Source organism: Mesoplodon mirus, assembly GCF_964341445.2.
Source record: "Mesoplodon mirus genome assembly, chromosome: 2".
Classification (NCBI taxonomy): Eukaryota; Metazoa; Chordata; class Mammalia; order Artiodactyla; family Ziphiidae; genus Mesoplodon; species Mesoplodon mirus.
The window spans coordinates 47,597,594-47,616,272 of record NC_138977.1 but is presented as its reverse complement, the minus strand read 5'-3'; the positions used below and the strand labels follow the sequence as shown (position 1 = coordinate 47,616,272).

Genomic DNA, 18,679 nt, shown 5'->3' with positions numbered 1-18,679 from the left:
GGATATATGTATACATACAGCTGATTCACTTCATTGTACAGCAGAAACTAACACAATATTGTAGAGCAATTATACTCCAACAACAAAAATTGTTTTTAATTTTTAAAAATTTAAAAAAATAAATAAATGTAGCTTAAACAACAGACCTTCAAATAGGAAACATGATATTGTATAGCGTCTACTTTTGTAACTCACAAAAGCTATAATCCTGAAGTTCGAATGCAATTGTACCTTGATGTAAAAAAATTGAAAACAGAAAGATTAGTCCAAAATTGTCTGTTTCACTAAAATCTACTTAAACTAATTACTTTCAATTGTGTCTGTCTTAATGGAACATAGGAAAACAATTTTTAGACCTAGCTCCACCACCCATAATCATGTGAATTGGGACAATCCAATCCTCTATGGTCCCACTTTCTTTTCTGTACATGAAGGGAAAAGAAGACTAGAGTTGATGATCTCTCAGTTCCCTTCTAGCCCTAAAATTCTATGTCTTGAGGTCCTTAACCCTCCATACTCTGTAGGGGAAAAAAAGTGAGACTTCGTATGTACTCAAACGCTTAAATGTAAAACCTAACTCTGAGCATACATCCTGAGGATATGAGTGTTTGTCTTATGATAAATGTGTTGTAAACTCCTGAAATCTATATCCCTCTTATCACAAACAGTAGGTAAGTTATATGTGTTCAAATAGTATAAGCCACCAGAAAAGAAGAATTAACATGTGTAGCGGAACAGCTACCTGCCCTCGGGAAAGAGCATGGCAAACGCTCTTCCTCCACTGCTAGGCTCACTGATTCTCAAGGAAAAGCCCTCAGAGGCTCCATCAGCATCTCCTGAAGTTCTCGTTAACATGCAGAATCCTTACATCCCCCATCCTTCACCTAAAAATCAAAATGGTGGCTGTAGTGGGGAACAGGGGAGGTTGTGTTAGCTCAAGCTGCCATAATAAAATACCACATACCAGGTGGCTTAAACAACAGAAATCTATTTTCTCACAGTTCTGAATCAGGCTGGGAAGTCCAGGATCAAAGCGCCAGCCAATTTGGTTTCTGGTGAGAGAGAGCTCTCTTCCCAGCTTGCAGATGGTTGCCTTCTCACTGTGTCCTCACAGGACCTTTCCTTGATTTGTGCATGTAGACAGAGATCTCTCTCTCTTTTCCGCTTCTTATAAAACTACCAATCCTATCAGACTAGGAATGCATCTTATGACTGCATTCATCCTTAGTTAGTTACCTCCTGAAAGCCTTATCTCCAAATACAGTCTCGGTCGAAGTTAAGGCTTCAGCATACGAATTTGTGGAGGACATAATTAAGTTCAGTTCACAACGAGGAAGAGTCTGCAGTTTTAACAAATTCTCCAGATTATCCTTTTGCACACTAACATTTAAGAACCACTGGCTAGGCTCCAAGAAGAATTATCTTACCTTCAAACAGCAAAATCTGAGATCACCTATCCTTTCTTATTTTCAGATCATGATGAATAAAGGAAGCGAAACGAGAAAGAACAGAGACAGAGGCGAAGAGAGACAGAGGCAAAGGCAGGACAGAAATAGAAAGAGAACACACCAAGTTAAAATGAGATTTAGCTAGAGCTCGTCATTCAAAAACTTATGAACAAATAAAGGCCCCACAATGATGAGGATAGGTCAAACAGTCGCAGGTGTCAAATGAAAGAGCTCCCACGGCCAAACCTAGAACAATTTAAGCAACAAAATAAGCAATAGTGTTAGATTATAACCCAAAGTATGAAATAAATATCCATGAATCCATCCTAATATAAATGATTAAATAATTTTTAAATGAATTAATTAATAGGGGAGAATAGACAAATATCTCATGTAGAAGAATTTCAAATAATTTATGTAGATACTCCACCCTCAAGTTAGTGGAGCATAACTTCTCACCCCTTACGTGTAGAATACACATAATGACTTCCTTCCAAAGACTATATTATGGAAAACGTGAAAAGAGGAGTAACTTAACATGAGGAAACCTGGGAAAACATTACCTCAGCCAGATGATCAAGGTCAACATCAGCAGTGATAAGTTATGTTGATGGTAGGTACCATGGATACGATGTGATGAAAATGGTACTTTACTTCTGTGTTTTTCGTCTAACAACACATGATTCCAGTCTAATCATGAGAAAAATATCAGACATATCCCAGCTGAGGGACATTCTACAAAATACCTTATTCTTCAAGACTTCCCAGTTCAAAAACAAGGAAAGGCTGAAAAACTGTCACAACCAAGAGAAGCCTAAGGAAACTTGATGATACAATATAATGTGATATCCTGGATGGGAACTTAAGACAAAGAAACAAAAAGAACACTAAGCAAAAGCTAAGGAAATCTGAATCAAACATGGATTTTAGTTTATAGTAATATATTAATATTGGTTCATTAATTATAACAATCATACCATACTCATATAAGATGTTAATAATAGGGGAAACTGAGTATGGAGTAAATGAGAATTCTCTGTTTCATCTTCACAATTTCTCTGTGAATCTTTATTTCATTCTAAAAAATAAAGTTGATTTTTAAAAGTGACTTAAATGAATCAGACTCTAAATGTGAAGAAATTTTAAGAATATTTTAATTTATTAACTTTTACCTAATTCTTAAAGAACTCTTTCAATAAGAATAAAGTAAGAATTCTATATCAAAAGGGAAATTAAAAAGCTTATGAGTAACTATAATGCCTCTTCAACCTCAAAAGCAGAAAAGGATAATAAATTGCAAAAATCAGATAAAAGTATTTCCTTTATAGTAGGTGCCATATTGCAAGTGCATTTAAAATTAGCAAGGCTTGACATTTGTCTTCCAAAGAGTTCACAGTGCTTGAGTGTCTATTAAAAAATGATTCTGTGAAATTTTTATCAAACCAAATTTACTGTGAAATTATTGCCCAGATAAGACTTTATTTTGATCTTATTGAGTTATTTCCTTATTATTGAGCCCTTAGTTAGAGCTTCCAAATATAGCAAATGCCTGAGAAAGTAAATTTTTAAATTACAATTACAATACACTAATGGAATTACATATTGTTTTCCTTTGCCCAGTTACAGCACACAATAGGCATCTAGTAAAATATTGATTGAAAGAAAGAAATTACTTCTTATTGCTTCATTCAGTACACTAAGTTTGTCTCTTGACTATCTCGTGGGTGTGATCATCAGTTGGTTTGTTAGCTTAGATTTCTTCTAAATGCATCATCTCACAGCATAATCCTCACTGGAATACCTGATTATTATAGATAGAGATCTCTGCACATTCTGGATTAGCATAGTTTTGTGTGTGTGTGTGTGTTCGTTAAATCCAGAAGTTGGAGAGAAAAGCTGCTACAGCATGTAAATTTCCCTGCGTTGTCTTACAACTGCTACTCACTTAATGCTATATTATTAAAGATAGAAATGGAACTCCCTCCTCTCTACTGTCTATACGTGCAGATCCAACCAACATCAGTGAGCTTTTGATGCATAGCAAACCAACTCAAAGCTTAATGATTTAATACAACAACCATTTCATTTAGCTCATGATTCTGTGGGTTATCGGAGCTCAGTGAGGACTTTCTTCACATCAAATTTTATCCTACAGGAAGTTAATCCAGGCTTTTTCACATGGAGGATTCCCAAACAAGAAAGAACAAATTTAATGAGCCAGAATTTTTCAAGCCTCTGTTTTCTAGCGCCCCATTGGCCAAAGCAAGTCCCATAGGTAAATCTACACGTAAGGGTGGAGAACAGATTCCACCTCTTGATAGAAGGAACTGCTGAATAGTGTGGCCATTTTGTTTTCATCTACCACAGTCCATTCCCAATGCAAAGTACACTGAACTCCCCATAACTGTTCCCAAAGTCTGATCCAACACGGTATCAGTCTCAGGACCTAATACCTTGCATTTTGTATCCTGTTCAAATGTAGATGAAATTCTGGAGTGTGGCATCTTGGGTGCACATTTCCTTCATTCAGAGACCTTTAAACTTACAAGAAGATAACTGCTTTTGACACACCTAACATGCAATGGAAAAACAGGTACAAAATAACCATAACAGGACTCTCATTCAAAAATGGAAGAAACAGGACAACACGGCAGTCACTTTTCCATAGCAATTCTGAAATCCAGCTGAGTATACATAGTCAGATATCCCTCCTGTGGGGAAAAGGAATGATCCCTGGTTAGAAGGCAACTCTGCTCCCAGGGAGTGGTTACTTTGTCCTTTGTCTACGTCTCTTGTTTCCACTCCCTATACCTTTCCTCCATCACTTGAGATGTCCTTCATTCTCCATATGAAATTACACATTTGCAGCTAAGCAGATTTCTCAGACTGCTTCCTTCCTACTTATAAAAATTGGGGGACTGAGATAATTTTTTTATTTTGAACTATCTCTGTCCATTTTAGTCCAAATTTGCCTAGTATAAGGTTTCAGCAAAGACTACTAGAAGAAACAATGTTTACACTGAGACTTGAAGAATGATGAAAATTTTATCCAGCAAAGGAGAGGGTGAGCAGTAAAAGGAGAATATTATAAGCAAAAGAAATAATTTCTGCCTGTGAATCATACGACCACAGGCAAGTTCCTTGAGCTCAGATTCTGAACCTAATTCCCTCTCTGCACCTAGTTAATAGTACCAATACCATAGAGTTCTTATAGGTATAAGAACAAATAGGAACAAATTAGATTTTATTTGTAAAGTGCTTAATACTGTATCTAGGAAATTAGTAAGTACTAGTAAGTACTTCATAAATATTTTCTAGTGATGATAAAAGTCTGGAGCCAGACTTCCTGCATTAGATCCTGGATTTGCCACTTAACTAGGTGTGTGATCTTGGGCAAGACATTCACCTTGTGTCTTTCAGCTTCCTCTGCAGGAAAACACTAAGTACTTGTGCATAAGGGTGTTGGGAGCATTCCATGAGTTCCTATGTGAAGCATTAGAACAATTCCTGACACATAATATATACTATATGAATGTTAGCTTATATCAAGAATAAGGAAACCCTGCAAGAGTCCAATTAGGCATTTAGAAATTATTCTATGACTTATAAGAAAACTGAGACTAGAAAAGTGTAAGTACTTGCCCGAGTTCATTTAGCTAACAAATTCCATGGTCCGAAACTCAAATATGCAATTTCTGGTTCCAATCTCACCCCATGATGCTTCCCTAAGCTCCAATAAAAATTGTCTTCATGGAACCTCAAGAAACAGCCCTTGGCTACTTGCCATAGTAATATTACCATTGGTAATATTATCCCTTGGTCTTTTCAGTGAAGATGAATTTCCTGAGAAGTTTCTGAGCTGTGGAGAAATAGGTAGGAATTCTCATCACTCTGAATGACTTGCGTCAGAATACTTTAACCATAGCACTAAGCAAATTATGCTTATTAACAGGAAAGGAGTCTCAGATTTGAATATGAATGATAAGATGTACAGAGAAAAATGCACTGGTCCTTGAAGCACCCTTCATCTTTTAAAAACAAAATGAGAACATTTCAACTTACAGAATAAATTGTCAAGATACCGTAGGTAATTAGAGTCTCCAGTGTCAAAATGCTGATGGGAAAATATCACCACAAAGCTGAGATGCACATCCAGGTCTATCTGACTCCAAATTCCTTTTCCTGTCACCACACCACTACCACCAATGCATGCTGCCACCAGCGGTCATTTGCAATTGCTCTTTTATGAGCTACTGGGATGGGGAAAAAGGAGTTAGAGGAAGGGCTGGTGAAAAAGCACTAAACTGCACAGAAACTAAAGGTTTAGGGATGGCTTTAGGATTCACCTGGTATATCTCTGAAAGGGAACAATTGTTCACACTTTCATAGACCAAAGGATTTTTTTTTTTGAAAAACAGTGTCACTGAGGCCAAACAAATCCTTAATATTCAACCTTATCTCTCTATTCTCTTTTGGTTTGGTTTCCATGGCAACCTATATTTATTGGGCAATTCTATGTGTATTTGCTGAAGGCAGGTGATTGCTTTTGCTCAATTTAGGGGGGAAACAGTCTAGAGAGAGGTCATTTAGAAGAATCTTATTTTATTTTGTGGGAACTCTTAGTCTTTAAAAATAACAGTTAATTTCTTAAACTTTGTGGTAGGCATTATCTGAAAGATAAGTGAAATTAAAATCGATTATAAGAAGAAGCAGAGAAGGAGGAAGAAGGGGAGAGAGAGAAAAAGAGAGAGTAGATGAGAGGGAGGATTGAGGGAAGGAGGGAGGGAATAAACACAAGCGTGGTGTGGGCATCGTCTCTGAGGACCCTAGTTAAATTCCAGCCATTTCCACTGCTTGCCTTCATACTCCGAGGGTGTCTTGTCTCCTCTCTCCATCTCTCTCATCCTTCTGCACCCTGCCTTCTACCCCTGTCACTGCAGTGAAGCGGAAGAGAGAGGCTGGCAGGCTTGCAAGGAAGCCTTGTGCCAAAGCCACCACCGCCACCTGGATGTCAGCTCCACAGATCTAGAAACACTACTTTCCCACATCACGTGCCTCCAATTCTCTGTTTCTCTGTCCGGAGGCTTTCTCCAACATAGCAGAGGATTTCTCTACCTGTGAGCAGGACAACCCAAAAGTATAGGGCATTTAACCCTCAACCAATGAGGGGCAGATGTCTGTAAATAGAAAGTCCATCTTAACACAAGCCTTGGTGGGACACTTCTGAGGGGCATTCCACATGGTTCCTCAGTGGATCCAGGTGGGATTAATCCCGCTGTCCACAGCAGTAGTTCTCTCACTAACATGCCCTTCTGGAGCTTCTCATGCTTCTCTGCCTCATTTTCCCCTCTTGCTCACTTGTATATCCTGGAACGATTTCCCAAATAAATGGTTGTACCCATGTGCTCATCTCAAAGTCTGCTTTCAGGTGAAGGGAAAATAAAACACTAGGGTATCCCTGTCTTGACATTAGCTTTCTGTGAAATAGTATTAATAGTTCAATTCAATTAATAGTAATAATTATAATATTAATCATTAAAGCCAAAGAAAGTTGACGTTCTTGAGGGTTGCCACTGCCCCAACACCTCATTCTGAGTCCCATCAGGGAAACGGAACCTCCCTGGGCTTCCATGTAGAAGAGTTCTTACTAAAACCCAGCATATGACAAATCGTCATCCAGCTTGGATCACAGAGCTTCAAAATATTTTATTTTTCTGCACACACCGCACAAGAATAATTACACTTTCTCTAGCAAGCAACACTGAGTTCTGTGTTTGTGAAGAATTCTGTTTCCTTGACTTCTTTTAAATAAGCTGAAGAAAGAGATAAAGGAAAACACCTACTGAAGTACCTCTGTTACGCTTTTTTTCTGGTAACTTAAACCTGAGTAAGTATAAGAAAAAAAATGGAGGAAAAAGTCTTTAAAAATATGTTTGGCTAACATTTCTTTTATAATACAAGTACTGACTGTAATTGTTGCTTAAACTTTCCTAGGTATCCACATTTTGAAATTTCCAATAGCATAAACATAATTTATCTCTTGGAATTAATTGCTGATACAGTTTTTGGAGTTGTATTGTTTATTTAGTTTCCTAATGTAGAATTTCAGAGTACTTCAGACACCAATAGCTGACAGGTCCTGAGGATGAGTGAGCTTACAGAAGTGTCAACTAGATGTTATTATAAGATACACATTCTCAGCGTCCAGTAACACTAACAGACAGACAAGAATAGACAATTCGCACTTTATGTTCCAGCATCAACGCTCAGCTGCCAAAGTTGATCACATGGGAACAGGTTTTCTTTGCAGAAAAAAATGCCTTGAAGCATAGAAAATTCTTTGAAGAAGAACAGATGCCCAAATATAGCACCCATATTCATCAGCCATAACAAAAAAATGTATAAACCAAGATTCCTACACCAAAGAAACATAGTTATATTCTTTTTTGCCGACAGTCATTATTAAAATATGTAAATTATTTGGCGGTCAAAAGAAATCTGCTCTTCCTATCATATACTGAGTTCTGTGAATGCTCATCTTGAGTTTCATGCTGCAAGACAGTGGTATAGGTTGAAAGTCTAATGACAATGTCCTCTGGATAACATAAATTCTTGGATAAGCCTTGTTTTAAATTCAGTGCTATGAAAGATTATATCTACTACAACATAAGCTGGTGACCATGAGGTCACTATTTGTCCACTGATGAGGTCCCAGAACTAAGGTACTTGGCACTTAGTAGGTACTTAATAAATATTTTTGAATGAATGAATGACATCAATGCCCCAATATATTTAGGCTCTCATAATATAGTATTGCAAAATATACTAAAACGAAGGTCTCATTAAGGCCATAGTTTGGTCTTAAAACCATGAGCGCTGAAATATGTCCTGGACTTCCTTCACAGAATTTTGCACAAACCAGGGCCTTATACAAATAGCAAGTTATTTGACCCAGAACAATTTACTCTACTCTCTATGTAACCTGCCAACTCCATGGGCAATAATACAGAGTAGAAAATGTAAAAACCCAAATAATCCACTTCAGGAAAGAAAATAAAAGCTCTCCTCCATCTCAGCCCATCGCTTAATAATATAACAGTATTGGAATCAAGAACATCTCACCTCATAGCTCACATGCCCATATATTTAACCCTGTCATGCACAAGACATTCTGGAACAAGGTACGAAGACTTGATTCCATCCCTTCTCACATTCCCTTGTAGCAACACCCACTAGCCCCTCCACTGCTAGAGCTTTCCAAGAAATTCTGTAGAATTTGACAAGGATCCAAGAAATACCTGGCTCTACCCAGGATTTGGGCAGAGACCTTTATTTCTCAGAGCCAGTCATCGGATGTAATTTCCTTCAGGAGCCTTCCCTGATTCCTTCTAAGCTGGCTAAGTCACCCTCCTCTCTTAGATTTTAACATAATGTTTCATAAAGGATGTCATTTCTGCTTTAAGAAACTGTTGTCCACAACCTCATGATGCACCAGAGTTGGTCAGGATCTTGGTTCCAGGTTATAGAAATCCAAATAGAACTAGCTTAAGCCAAAAGAGGAATTTATTATAAAGATACCAGCAGGTCTCATGGAGGCTGCACACAGGAATGGAATGAATCTAAACTTTGAGAATGCATGGGATACGAACTCAGACTATTGGGAAACTCACCTCTCACCCTTGTTCTTCTCTCACCAGCTTCTTTTGTTTTTCTGGTCCACATGGAGCAAAATATGACTGCCGAAAGTGTCAAAATGCACGTCTGTATACCCCACGAATCCAAAGAAGAGTAACTTTATTTCAAGTTCCCAGTTTCCCTGGGAATGACTCCAATTGGCCCAATTTCATCAAGTGCCCACCTTAGACCAACCAAACGCAGCTGGAGGTGGGAGCTGAGGTTAAAAAATATGGCCAGGTTGTTGGGCAGACAATCTCATAGGTGTCTACCACACTTCCAAATTCTTTAGTTTCAAAGGAAAACACGTGGTCAGAGTAGACTATTTCAAATGTATTAATGATAGTTGCTATAATATATGTTTTTTTAAGACAATAATGTTCAAATTTATTTCTATTAATAATTCATGGTAACAATAGAAAATTCCTAAGTAAACATATTTGCTTTGTTTTAAAAATAAATTTATTTTATTACATGATAATACTGACAGTTTACATAAACAAGGTCATTTAACATATGCAAAACAATTATAAAATACATTTTGAAAAGATACGAAAACCTTTGAAGTACTTTCTTGGTAGTTCAATCTACCAAATTTCAAGAAACACCATTAATATTTTAGCATCAAAAGAAAATTCCCAAGCTTGAATTATCTTGAGAGAATCCACTGGTCAACCAACCTCTGTTTGTTTGTTTCAAACACTCTTAGTATCAATGAAGACTGAGAAAGAGCATGAAGGAGCTCAGAGGAGGCTTTTGAAAATAAAGTGAATACAACATGTATTGGTTGAAACGGATCCTATTTCAAGAATGGTCACTCTCAGGAGAAAAAAATGGATTTAGAAAATTATCAGTTGTTTCAGTTAGCTCTCATGGATATTTGAGCTATTTCTGTGTTATACATAAGCACAGCCTCAGTCTCACTTGAAACATGACATGTGATAAAAGGTAATAGACAACTTCAACTTTTCTCTGAATTCTCTGATTCACTTTGGGTGTGGAGTCTACACTGAAAAGTAAAATTTACAAAGATTCTGGAAAAGCTGCTTTTCTGACAGGCACAACAGCCAAAGTGTAGCAATTTGAGGACATCTCATCAGTTTTTATAAATGATCCACCCGGCCGATGTAGGAAATTCCATATTCTACGGAATATTGGCTCAATGTGCATTCTGCTTTTTCAGGTTTAAAATGAATCTTTATTAACCATAATCTGGAGTTGAAGGAGCATTTGGCAAGATGATCCCAAGTAATAGATGACTATGGTCATAATTTTATTGCACCAAAATTCACCTGAGAGCAATCACGGGTACTGTTTTCTTAGAAGAACAAATGAGGATATGGTCACAGCCAGTGTCTGCTTGGGTTCTGCTGTACTGTGACTGACCATTTACCCCGGGATACATAGCCTCTTCCAGTGCTATTATCTATCCTTTAGCAAGCATAGACACTTACCTGGGGCTTAAAGACTTCAGGCATTTACTTCCCATCTCTGCTCATTACCTTAGCTATGGGGCAAATCTGTTTGCTTTAGAAATGTAAGCATGTATGCATATCACTGAGAACTTATAAAGGAGCAAAGAAGCATAATGAAAGTCAAGACTACGGAAAGCATCATGGTAACAATAACATATATCCAGGACTCTGCATTATGAGTTTCTGCAGGAAAATGCACCAGTGTCTCAGAGTCATGGCAAAACACAGTTTAGTGTGAAGTCTTGGGTTATATTGTGAGTTATGTTGCAACAACTCCAATGAAAAAAAAATGATGGTTAAGAGCACAAACTTTGAACTTGGGTAAATCTTGGTTCCAGTTTCAGCTCTACCTACTCCTAACTCTGTAAAACTGGGTTAGATTATTTAACTTCTTAGGGCTTGTTTCTATACATGAGAAATGAGGATCATAGATTCTTAAAAGAATTAAGGAAATAACGTATTTCAAACTCTTAGCACATAGTAAGTTTTGGATAAATGGTAGCTTTATTATTAATTCAATTCCTCAGATCTAAACTCCTTCCTACTCTTCTTTTTTGTTTGACTAGTAATCCCGGTGACAAAACTTAAGTGGAAGTTTATTAAAATTTCCCTTCTTAACTGGGTGCTTTTCCCAAATACTATATAATAATAAAATTACTTATAATTATTATAAAAACAATAGTAAACAACACAAATTAACATTACAAACAAAAAGTAAATACATTATTTAAAATTCATTTTGCTAGCTGTTTTCCTGAGACACAGTCTGTCCATTTTCAAATGAGTAAGGTATTTTGTAGCTTGCCACCAGCCTGGAGGTACCTTCATAGACTGCAGGAAAAAGGAAAAAAAGAGCAAGCCATTGAAAAGAAATGGACTATGTAATTATAAAAAATGTCTAGAGCCAGCATTTTTGTTTTCAATTCATTCGTGTCATTCTGGTAATAAGTTAGGAGAATATTATAATTTCTTGATAAGCATTTACTATACCCTATTAATCTGCTGGGCGTTCCTGGGAAAGGAGATTCTTTGCACTGTGGGGCGAGCTAAGAAAGTCACCTTTCTTGCTTGCTGGATGGGAACAAGAAAGCATGTGGCCTTGATTGCTACTGGCCTCTTCTATGACCTAAGAGGAATTAGCCAAAGATGAAGCCAACTCTTCAACTGGTGAACAGAAAGACAGAAATAATTGTTCTCTGCATGAGAACTCTGGTACAAGCAAGCGTGAATGCTACCTTCCCTCTGGACTGCCAGTGCATATGAGCCAATACATTTCCTTTATTTTAAACCAGTTTGGTTGTGCTTGATGCCTTACAGACAAAACTACCCTGTCTGACTGAGCTACTGAGTTAGTTATGCTCCGTCTGCCCCCTTGAGTCTTCCTCTGCGCTGCTCCGCGCTCCGGGGGGGCGGGGGCTGACCTACAGATTGCATCACAAGGGCTCCCTTGCCTTCTGGATTCTCATTGAGTTTGGCTAGTGGGAGGCATCTGCCAAAGATCTGAAGGCAAGAGGAGAGAAGGTTTGGGGGCATTTTTTCTCCACTTCCTGCCTCCTTCATTGTTTAGGTGCCACCGGCTGTGGCTATTTCCATCCACAGCTACAGCTCCTGCCTGGTGGGGTCTTCCAGCACAGCCAGATTCTCAATGCCAAGGTAACTCTTCCTCAGCATTACAGCCTCCTGCAATTGCTAGACTCTGGGAGCCTCAACGTTCCTATGGGTGCCCTCATCCCTGCCCTCCCAGCCCCTTCATCAAAATGTCTTTATTGGATCATCTGAGAGGATTTGTGATTCCTGCTGAAATCCCAAATGATAGAATATTTAAAAGAGCTTAGAAGAGTGCTTGGCATGTGGTAAATGCTCGATAAATGCAGTTATTAAAATATTGCTTTTGTTATTTCCTTTCAGTGTGAGATGTCTAAACTAAAATTGTTCTTTCTTGTGATATATTGGAAAAATATATCAAGTATTTTATAATATTTTATAAGAATATAAAATAATGACCACAGCCATGCAGAACTAGAAAGCAGACTGATCTCAGTACATTAGAAAAAGTATATAAAAGTCCACATTCTATCTCTGTGGTAGAGTGACATCCAAAAGAAAGATATGAGAAAGTCTTTTATTTGGCTTCAGATTCTATGAAAAAATATGTCAATTTATTTTTAGATGTTTTTAAACATAATCAAATTCCAAACAATGATTTACTTGATGCAGTTAAGCCCTACTTCACCAGGTAAATGTCACCTGTTCCCCATCTACCAAGTTTATCACACTTACCATTAAGCAATACTAGTCTCTTGAATGTCATCATTTATAGGAGTTATATCTTTACCCAGAGTTTCCATTTCTTCTTCCTTCTTTATTCTTTCTCGATGTTTCCAAAGAGGACTTGGAAAACAAAGTGTTAGAAATTAGTATGGTCCTATTAGTTAATGCAAGCACAAAATTAATCAAGAGAGCCTATGATCTTATTTCTAGACTGTTAAAAATGTATAGGTTCCTTTTTAAAAAAAGAAAATTTTGGTTCTCTCTTTATCCATCACTTTCTCTAGGCTCACATGATAGCTACAATAGCATCAGTGTGGATAGGGTGTAGTTATAGGTACATAGGAAGAATATGGTACCTAACTGTTGATAGATCTTGGTGAGCACAAGAAACTTTTTCAGGCCAAGTCGTTTTACAAACTAGACTGATAAGCATTATTTAATGTGTAAATAAGAAATAGTACAAAATGGAAACAGACATAAGAAAACCAAGAGAGTGAGGGTAGCCTCTGGATATGTTAATTAAGTTTCTAGATATACTAATTAAGGAGTGTGTTAGATATTCTGGGCTGCAGTCCAGTTTTCTTAAAGTAAAATTAATGTAATAAAATAGGGCATTTCCCAGCTCTGCCCCAAACTTGGCCTTATAAAGACTCCTTTTTGCCATAAAGTAGGTAAAATCTTAAAAAATACCTTTCAATTTTATAGGTAGGAGGAATCCTACAGATTATTTTGTTTAATCCTCTGTGTTACAGAAAATAAAATTAAAGTTTAAAGAGGTTAAGAAACTTGTCCAAGGTCTCAAAGATGTTTAATGACAGAGCTGGGACAAAAATCACTCTAGACTGCCAGTAGCTATGCTAATGCCTTTCTACCCAGAATGCTGTAAAGAAAGGAATCATGCAACACCCTCCTCTAATAAATACCACAGCCCGAGGGTAAATGTAACAATTTAGGAGGCTTCTCAAGACAAGAAGGTAGCATTTTAGAAAATGCCTTTTTAGCATGCTATGTGGGAGTCCTGGCCTGATAAAAAATTTGATGAGTTTCCAAAACTAACTTAAGAATTATACCAAGCCATTCTGTCTCAGAGAAAAAACAAGGTTTTTCTTAATTACCAAAGACGAGGTATATAATGAAAAGTAAAGACAGGAGGAACAGTGCAGTCATCTTTCATAAATAAAATTCATTATTTTAATGTGACCAAGAAAAAAATATATTTTTTTGTTTCCATCTTTCAAAGTTGTTTCAAAGTTGTGTCATGGTCAGTTTAAGAAAATAAAAGTATTGTTTAGCCTATTAATAAACCCACATAAAATATGATGGACTTTAGGACTAAATAATTGACTTCTTAAATTGAGATATAACTGATATATAGCATTGTATTCATTTCAGGTATGACTTGATATTTGTTTATATTACAAAACAATCACCACAATAAATTTAGTTAACATCCATCACCACACATAGTTACAAAAATTTTCTTTCTTGTGATGAGAATTTTAAGATCTCCTCTCTAAGCAACTTTCAAATATACAATACTGTATTATTAACTATAGTCACCATTAGTACATTACATCCCCAGGACCTATTTATCTTACAACTAGAAGTCTGTACATTTAGGTCACCTTCATTCATTTTGCCCACCTCCTTTTTGTTTAATTAGGAGATTTATATAAATTTTATTTTAAATTACAATAATTATGCTCAGAAAATGACAAAAATTATATGTCCTGTGTTCATTATAAGTGCTTCTAAATAAATGATGGCAAACTGTGAAAAGTGATTTAAATCAAAGCAAAAAGAGAAAAGGTAGGAAGGAGGGAAGGAAGGAAAGAAGATAGGAAAGATAAAAGTTTTCAGATTCCCTTAAAATTAAATTTAAAAGTACTTACTGACAGCATGTGCAGACACCGACCACCAAAATGATAAAAATTACCATAACTGCTATCAAACAAATCACCAAAATCTGCCCTCTATCTCCTCTTAGGTAAAACAAGTCAACTCTCTCACATCTCGCCCCAGCGTAGCCTTCATCACAGCTATAAAAGTGAAACAAGAAGAGGGCAACAAGGTCAAAAGTGAAAGACTTTTAAGAATCTTTACTGTTTCTTTTTGAAGAAACTAACACTCTATTCATTACTTGGAATTTTAAAGGGTGTAGTTCCTTAAAAAAATTAAGTTGTACAACCACTGTGTTCATGAGAAATTTCATTCTTTGCTGAAAACCTGTCATCCCTTGAACATCATTAAGAATATGCCTAATATCAATAAACAGGGATGATAACAATTTACTAAACTCTGTCTGGAAAGGAAGGGGGTGATAAAATTCCCTACACAGCACTCCCAAGTGTTTAAATACCCCAAGAACAGGGAATTCAAAAAGCCCCAGGATTTCCCATTTCATCATAGGACAATACAAAGCGTTTCAGTGTGCCCAAATTCTCCTATTATAAATTATTTTTAAAGTATATGGTTTTATATGATCAAACGTGGAACACATAGAAAGCTCCATAAATGTTGTTCTACAGGATTTCTCTCCCCGCAACCCCTAGCCCCCTGGCCTCTCTTTTTAACTTCCACGCATCCATTCTGGTTCTACTGCTTTCAGAGGTAACAGCTAGGTAACACTCTTCCCTTCACCACCTCCCCAGCTGCATCCCCTCAAAATACAATAGGTCTCATCCTCTCCAGTTCCTTTATCTGACCCTCTGAGGCCACATATTCAGAACTGTACACCATTCCCTCCACTCTCCTCTAAATGCCCCTTTGTCCTATGGCCTGAGTAAAGTGCCGTGACCAGAAATCAACAGACTCTCCAAATGGCACACTATTTCCCCTCTCATTCTTCCAACTCCGTCAACACAGTCCTGAATTCACCTCAACTTAGCAGATGCCCCACTTCTGAAGGTGCCGATACAGAGCCATTTGACCAAGCCGAGATTTGTCCAAGCAACCCTCAACCCCCTAAAGTTCAGTGATTTAGGGACCATCCATAGTATTCTCTGAATTGTGTGAGATGTGTAAAAGATGACTAAGAAGTTTGTCTGAGGCTATTTTAAAACCAAAATTATATGTTGTAACATCAACACCTTTGCACTAACAAATATTCTCCCTTTTTCTCCTCAGACTCATTCAAAACACAAAGAGACACTGGTCATATACATAATTATTGAAATCTCAGAAAGATGAAGCTCTACTTCTTACAAAGATTCCTGTGCAACCTCATTTTTGGTTGTGTTTGTTTGTTTGTTTCTTTTACGAAAGGATCTATTGCCAGGCCACTCGAGAGTTTATGTTTGTTAAGAGCTAAGACAGTTAATTCCCACAAAGCTTTATTTCTCAAGTAAGGAGATCCCTTACTGGCAATATTGTAGCTGATACAATGCTTAAAAAAGAAAAAAGCCTCCCTCAGTCACAACCATCAATTGAAAGGTGAGACTCAATGCAAGCAAAGGAGAAAAAACACCTAATGCCATCTATTGCAAAATGACCCCAGGATGTACGAGGGAAAATTGCTTCCTGAAAGATAGCCAGGCTCTTCATTGCAAGGTCAAAATAACAGGAAGAGAGCTTAGAAATATCTTGAAATATCAAAAATCTTTTGCACATAGGACTGGAACTGGGTTGGGGGGATCACTTTTAATTGCATGTGTGGGAGGGAGGTCTTTGGAGGTTTTTTTTTAAGGTTATAATTAAAATCTACAAATAGAGTCTCTTCCAATTAGCAGAAATGTTTCTCTAACAATTTACTAAATACAGCATTTTTAAACAATAACTGTGCCCATAAAGTACATAGCAATTACTTGCTGCTCTTTTAGAATTTTTTTCTAATTATAAGCTCTGGGTTCAGTTACTCACCCATGCTTTAAATGAATTTCTCAGTAAGCAGTCCTTCCTGTAAGTTATAACCCAATGAAGCCATGTAGCTGGTCAGACTCTTACACAGCCAGTTACAGTGGCTCTCACATTGTTTCACTGCTCATCAAACTAATAACATATCAGCTGATGGTCATTTCAATGGGAGAGGAAGAGGCAAAGAGTGAAAGATGCTAATAGATGTTTAATAAATGCTGAGCAAATGGATAAATGCATTTTTATTTAATAAACATCTTATAAATTAAAATTAAAAATAACATTTAAAGATGCTATGACCCTTGAGGACTCTGAAAAATCAGGATTTGGGATCGCTATTCTGAAATAATCATCAGACACTGTTCTAAGAGATGTATAAGTATTAACTCAATTGATCCTTATAACAACCTTTGAAGTAGGTGCTATTATGAACCCCATTTGACAGGTGGAGAAACTGAGGTAAAGAGAAAATAAACGAGTGGGGTTGGATTCAAATGCAGGAAGTCTGGCTCCCCAGTTCATGCACCCACCCACATGTAACACTACCTAAATGAATTGTGCCATGTAAATAAATCAAAGTTATGTACCTGGAAACAAACCATCTCCATTCCAAGAAAATAATAAGAAGACTAAGAAGGGACTTGAGTTATTTGAAACACACTTTGTTTTTTTATGTAAAGACAGGAGTCCACAAACTCCTATGATCCCAAGCAAAAGGAGATATTTATGGTTTCCCAAGATAGCATAATCACCAATTACAAGACAGCTTTGCTTTATCTGTGCTACACCAAGTCACCTAAAAGGTCAGGCCTAAGATGTATACCTCCCATTCACTTGAATGGTACAATTTATGGAACATTTACTCTGTGCTGGGTATCACAATAAGTACTTTTGCCTGATGTATTATTTTGTTTAATTTTCAACACTTGAAAAGAAGATGTTATCTTCTTTTATAGATGATAAAACACTCAGGGGCTTCCCTGGTGGTGCAGTGGTTAAGAATCCGCCTGCCAATGCAGGGAACACGGGTTCAAGCCCTGGTCCGGGAAGATCCTACATACCGTGGACCAACTAAGCCCGTGCACCACAACTACAGAGCCTGCACTCTACAGCCTGCGTGCCACAACTACTGAACCCTCATGCCACAACTACTGAAGCCCACGCCTAGAGCCCATGCTCAGCAACTAGAGAAGCCACCACAATAAGAAACCCGCGCACCACAACAAAGAGTAGCCCCCGCTTGCAGCAACTAGAGAAAGCCCGTACGCAGGAACCAAGACCCAATGCGGCCTAAAGAAATGTAAATAAAATAAATAAATTTATTTTAAAAAAAACATTCAGGAAAGGTGACTGACCCATTGTTAATGCTGCTTATAACTGGCGGAGACAAAATCTTGACTTAGGTCTGTCTTACTCCAAAACCTGAGTCCTGATTTGTGTGTTCTTCCTCCTCCCCTTGATTTTTGTATCATTCCACCACTAAGAAGGTGTTCCTGGTTCAGATTAAGGTCTTGTTTTTGACATCTAGCACAGCACTAGATGAACCATGACAGAGGGACTCACTCGTTCATTTATTCATCAGACATTTCTTGCACACCTAGTAAATTCTAGGCACTGTGCTTAGCACTGGAAGATGAAAATGAATAAGCCATCATCCCTGGCCTCTAGGAGCCCACAGCCACAGAAAGGATGTCCAGAGAAATCAACAGTGATGCTCCAGGGAAAAAAGCTTCCATAGAAGTGTGACTGAATCACAGAGGAAGGACATCAAACTCAAATCAACGCAGGGTCCAGGAGGAGCTGATGTTTGAGTTGTATCTTAAAGTGTCAGTAAGAATAAACTTTCAGACTATGAGAAGAGCTTGTCTAATAAGCCATGCAGGGCTTCCCTGGTGGCGCAGTGGTTAAGAGTCCGCCTGCTTATGCAGGGGACACGGGTTCGTGCCCCAGTCCGGGAAG

The 18,679-nt window shown here is 37.5% G+C and overlaps 1 protein-coding gene across 2 annotated transcripts in view; it reads right to left on the bottom strand.

Annotated features, from left to right (window-relative positions):
• Positions 1-11,338: 11,338 nt before the first annotated feature.
• BTC (betacellulin) overlaps positions 11,339-18,679 on the bottom strand; it is a 41,514-nt gene continuing 34,173 nt past the window's right edge. For both annotated transcript variants that reach the window (XM_082611442.1, XM_082611443.1), the window contains 3 exons: positions 14,761-14,907; positions 12,878-12,988; positions 11,339-11,428 (listed from right to left, as the gene is read on the bottom strand). In XM_082611442.1, the coding sequence (XP_082467568.1) occupies positions 12,880-12,988; positions 14,761-14,907 (256 nt within the window). In that variant the 3' untranslated portion in view covers positions 11,339-11,428; positions 12,878-12,879. The remainder of the gene's footprint in view (positions 11,429-12,877; positions 12,989-14,760; positions 14,908-18,679) is intronic.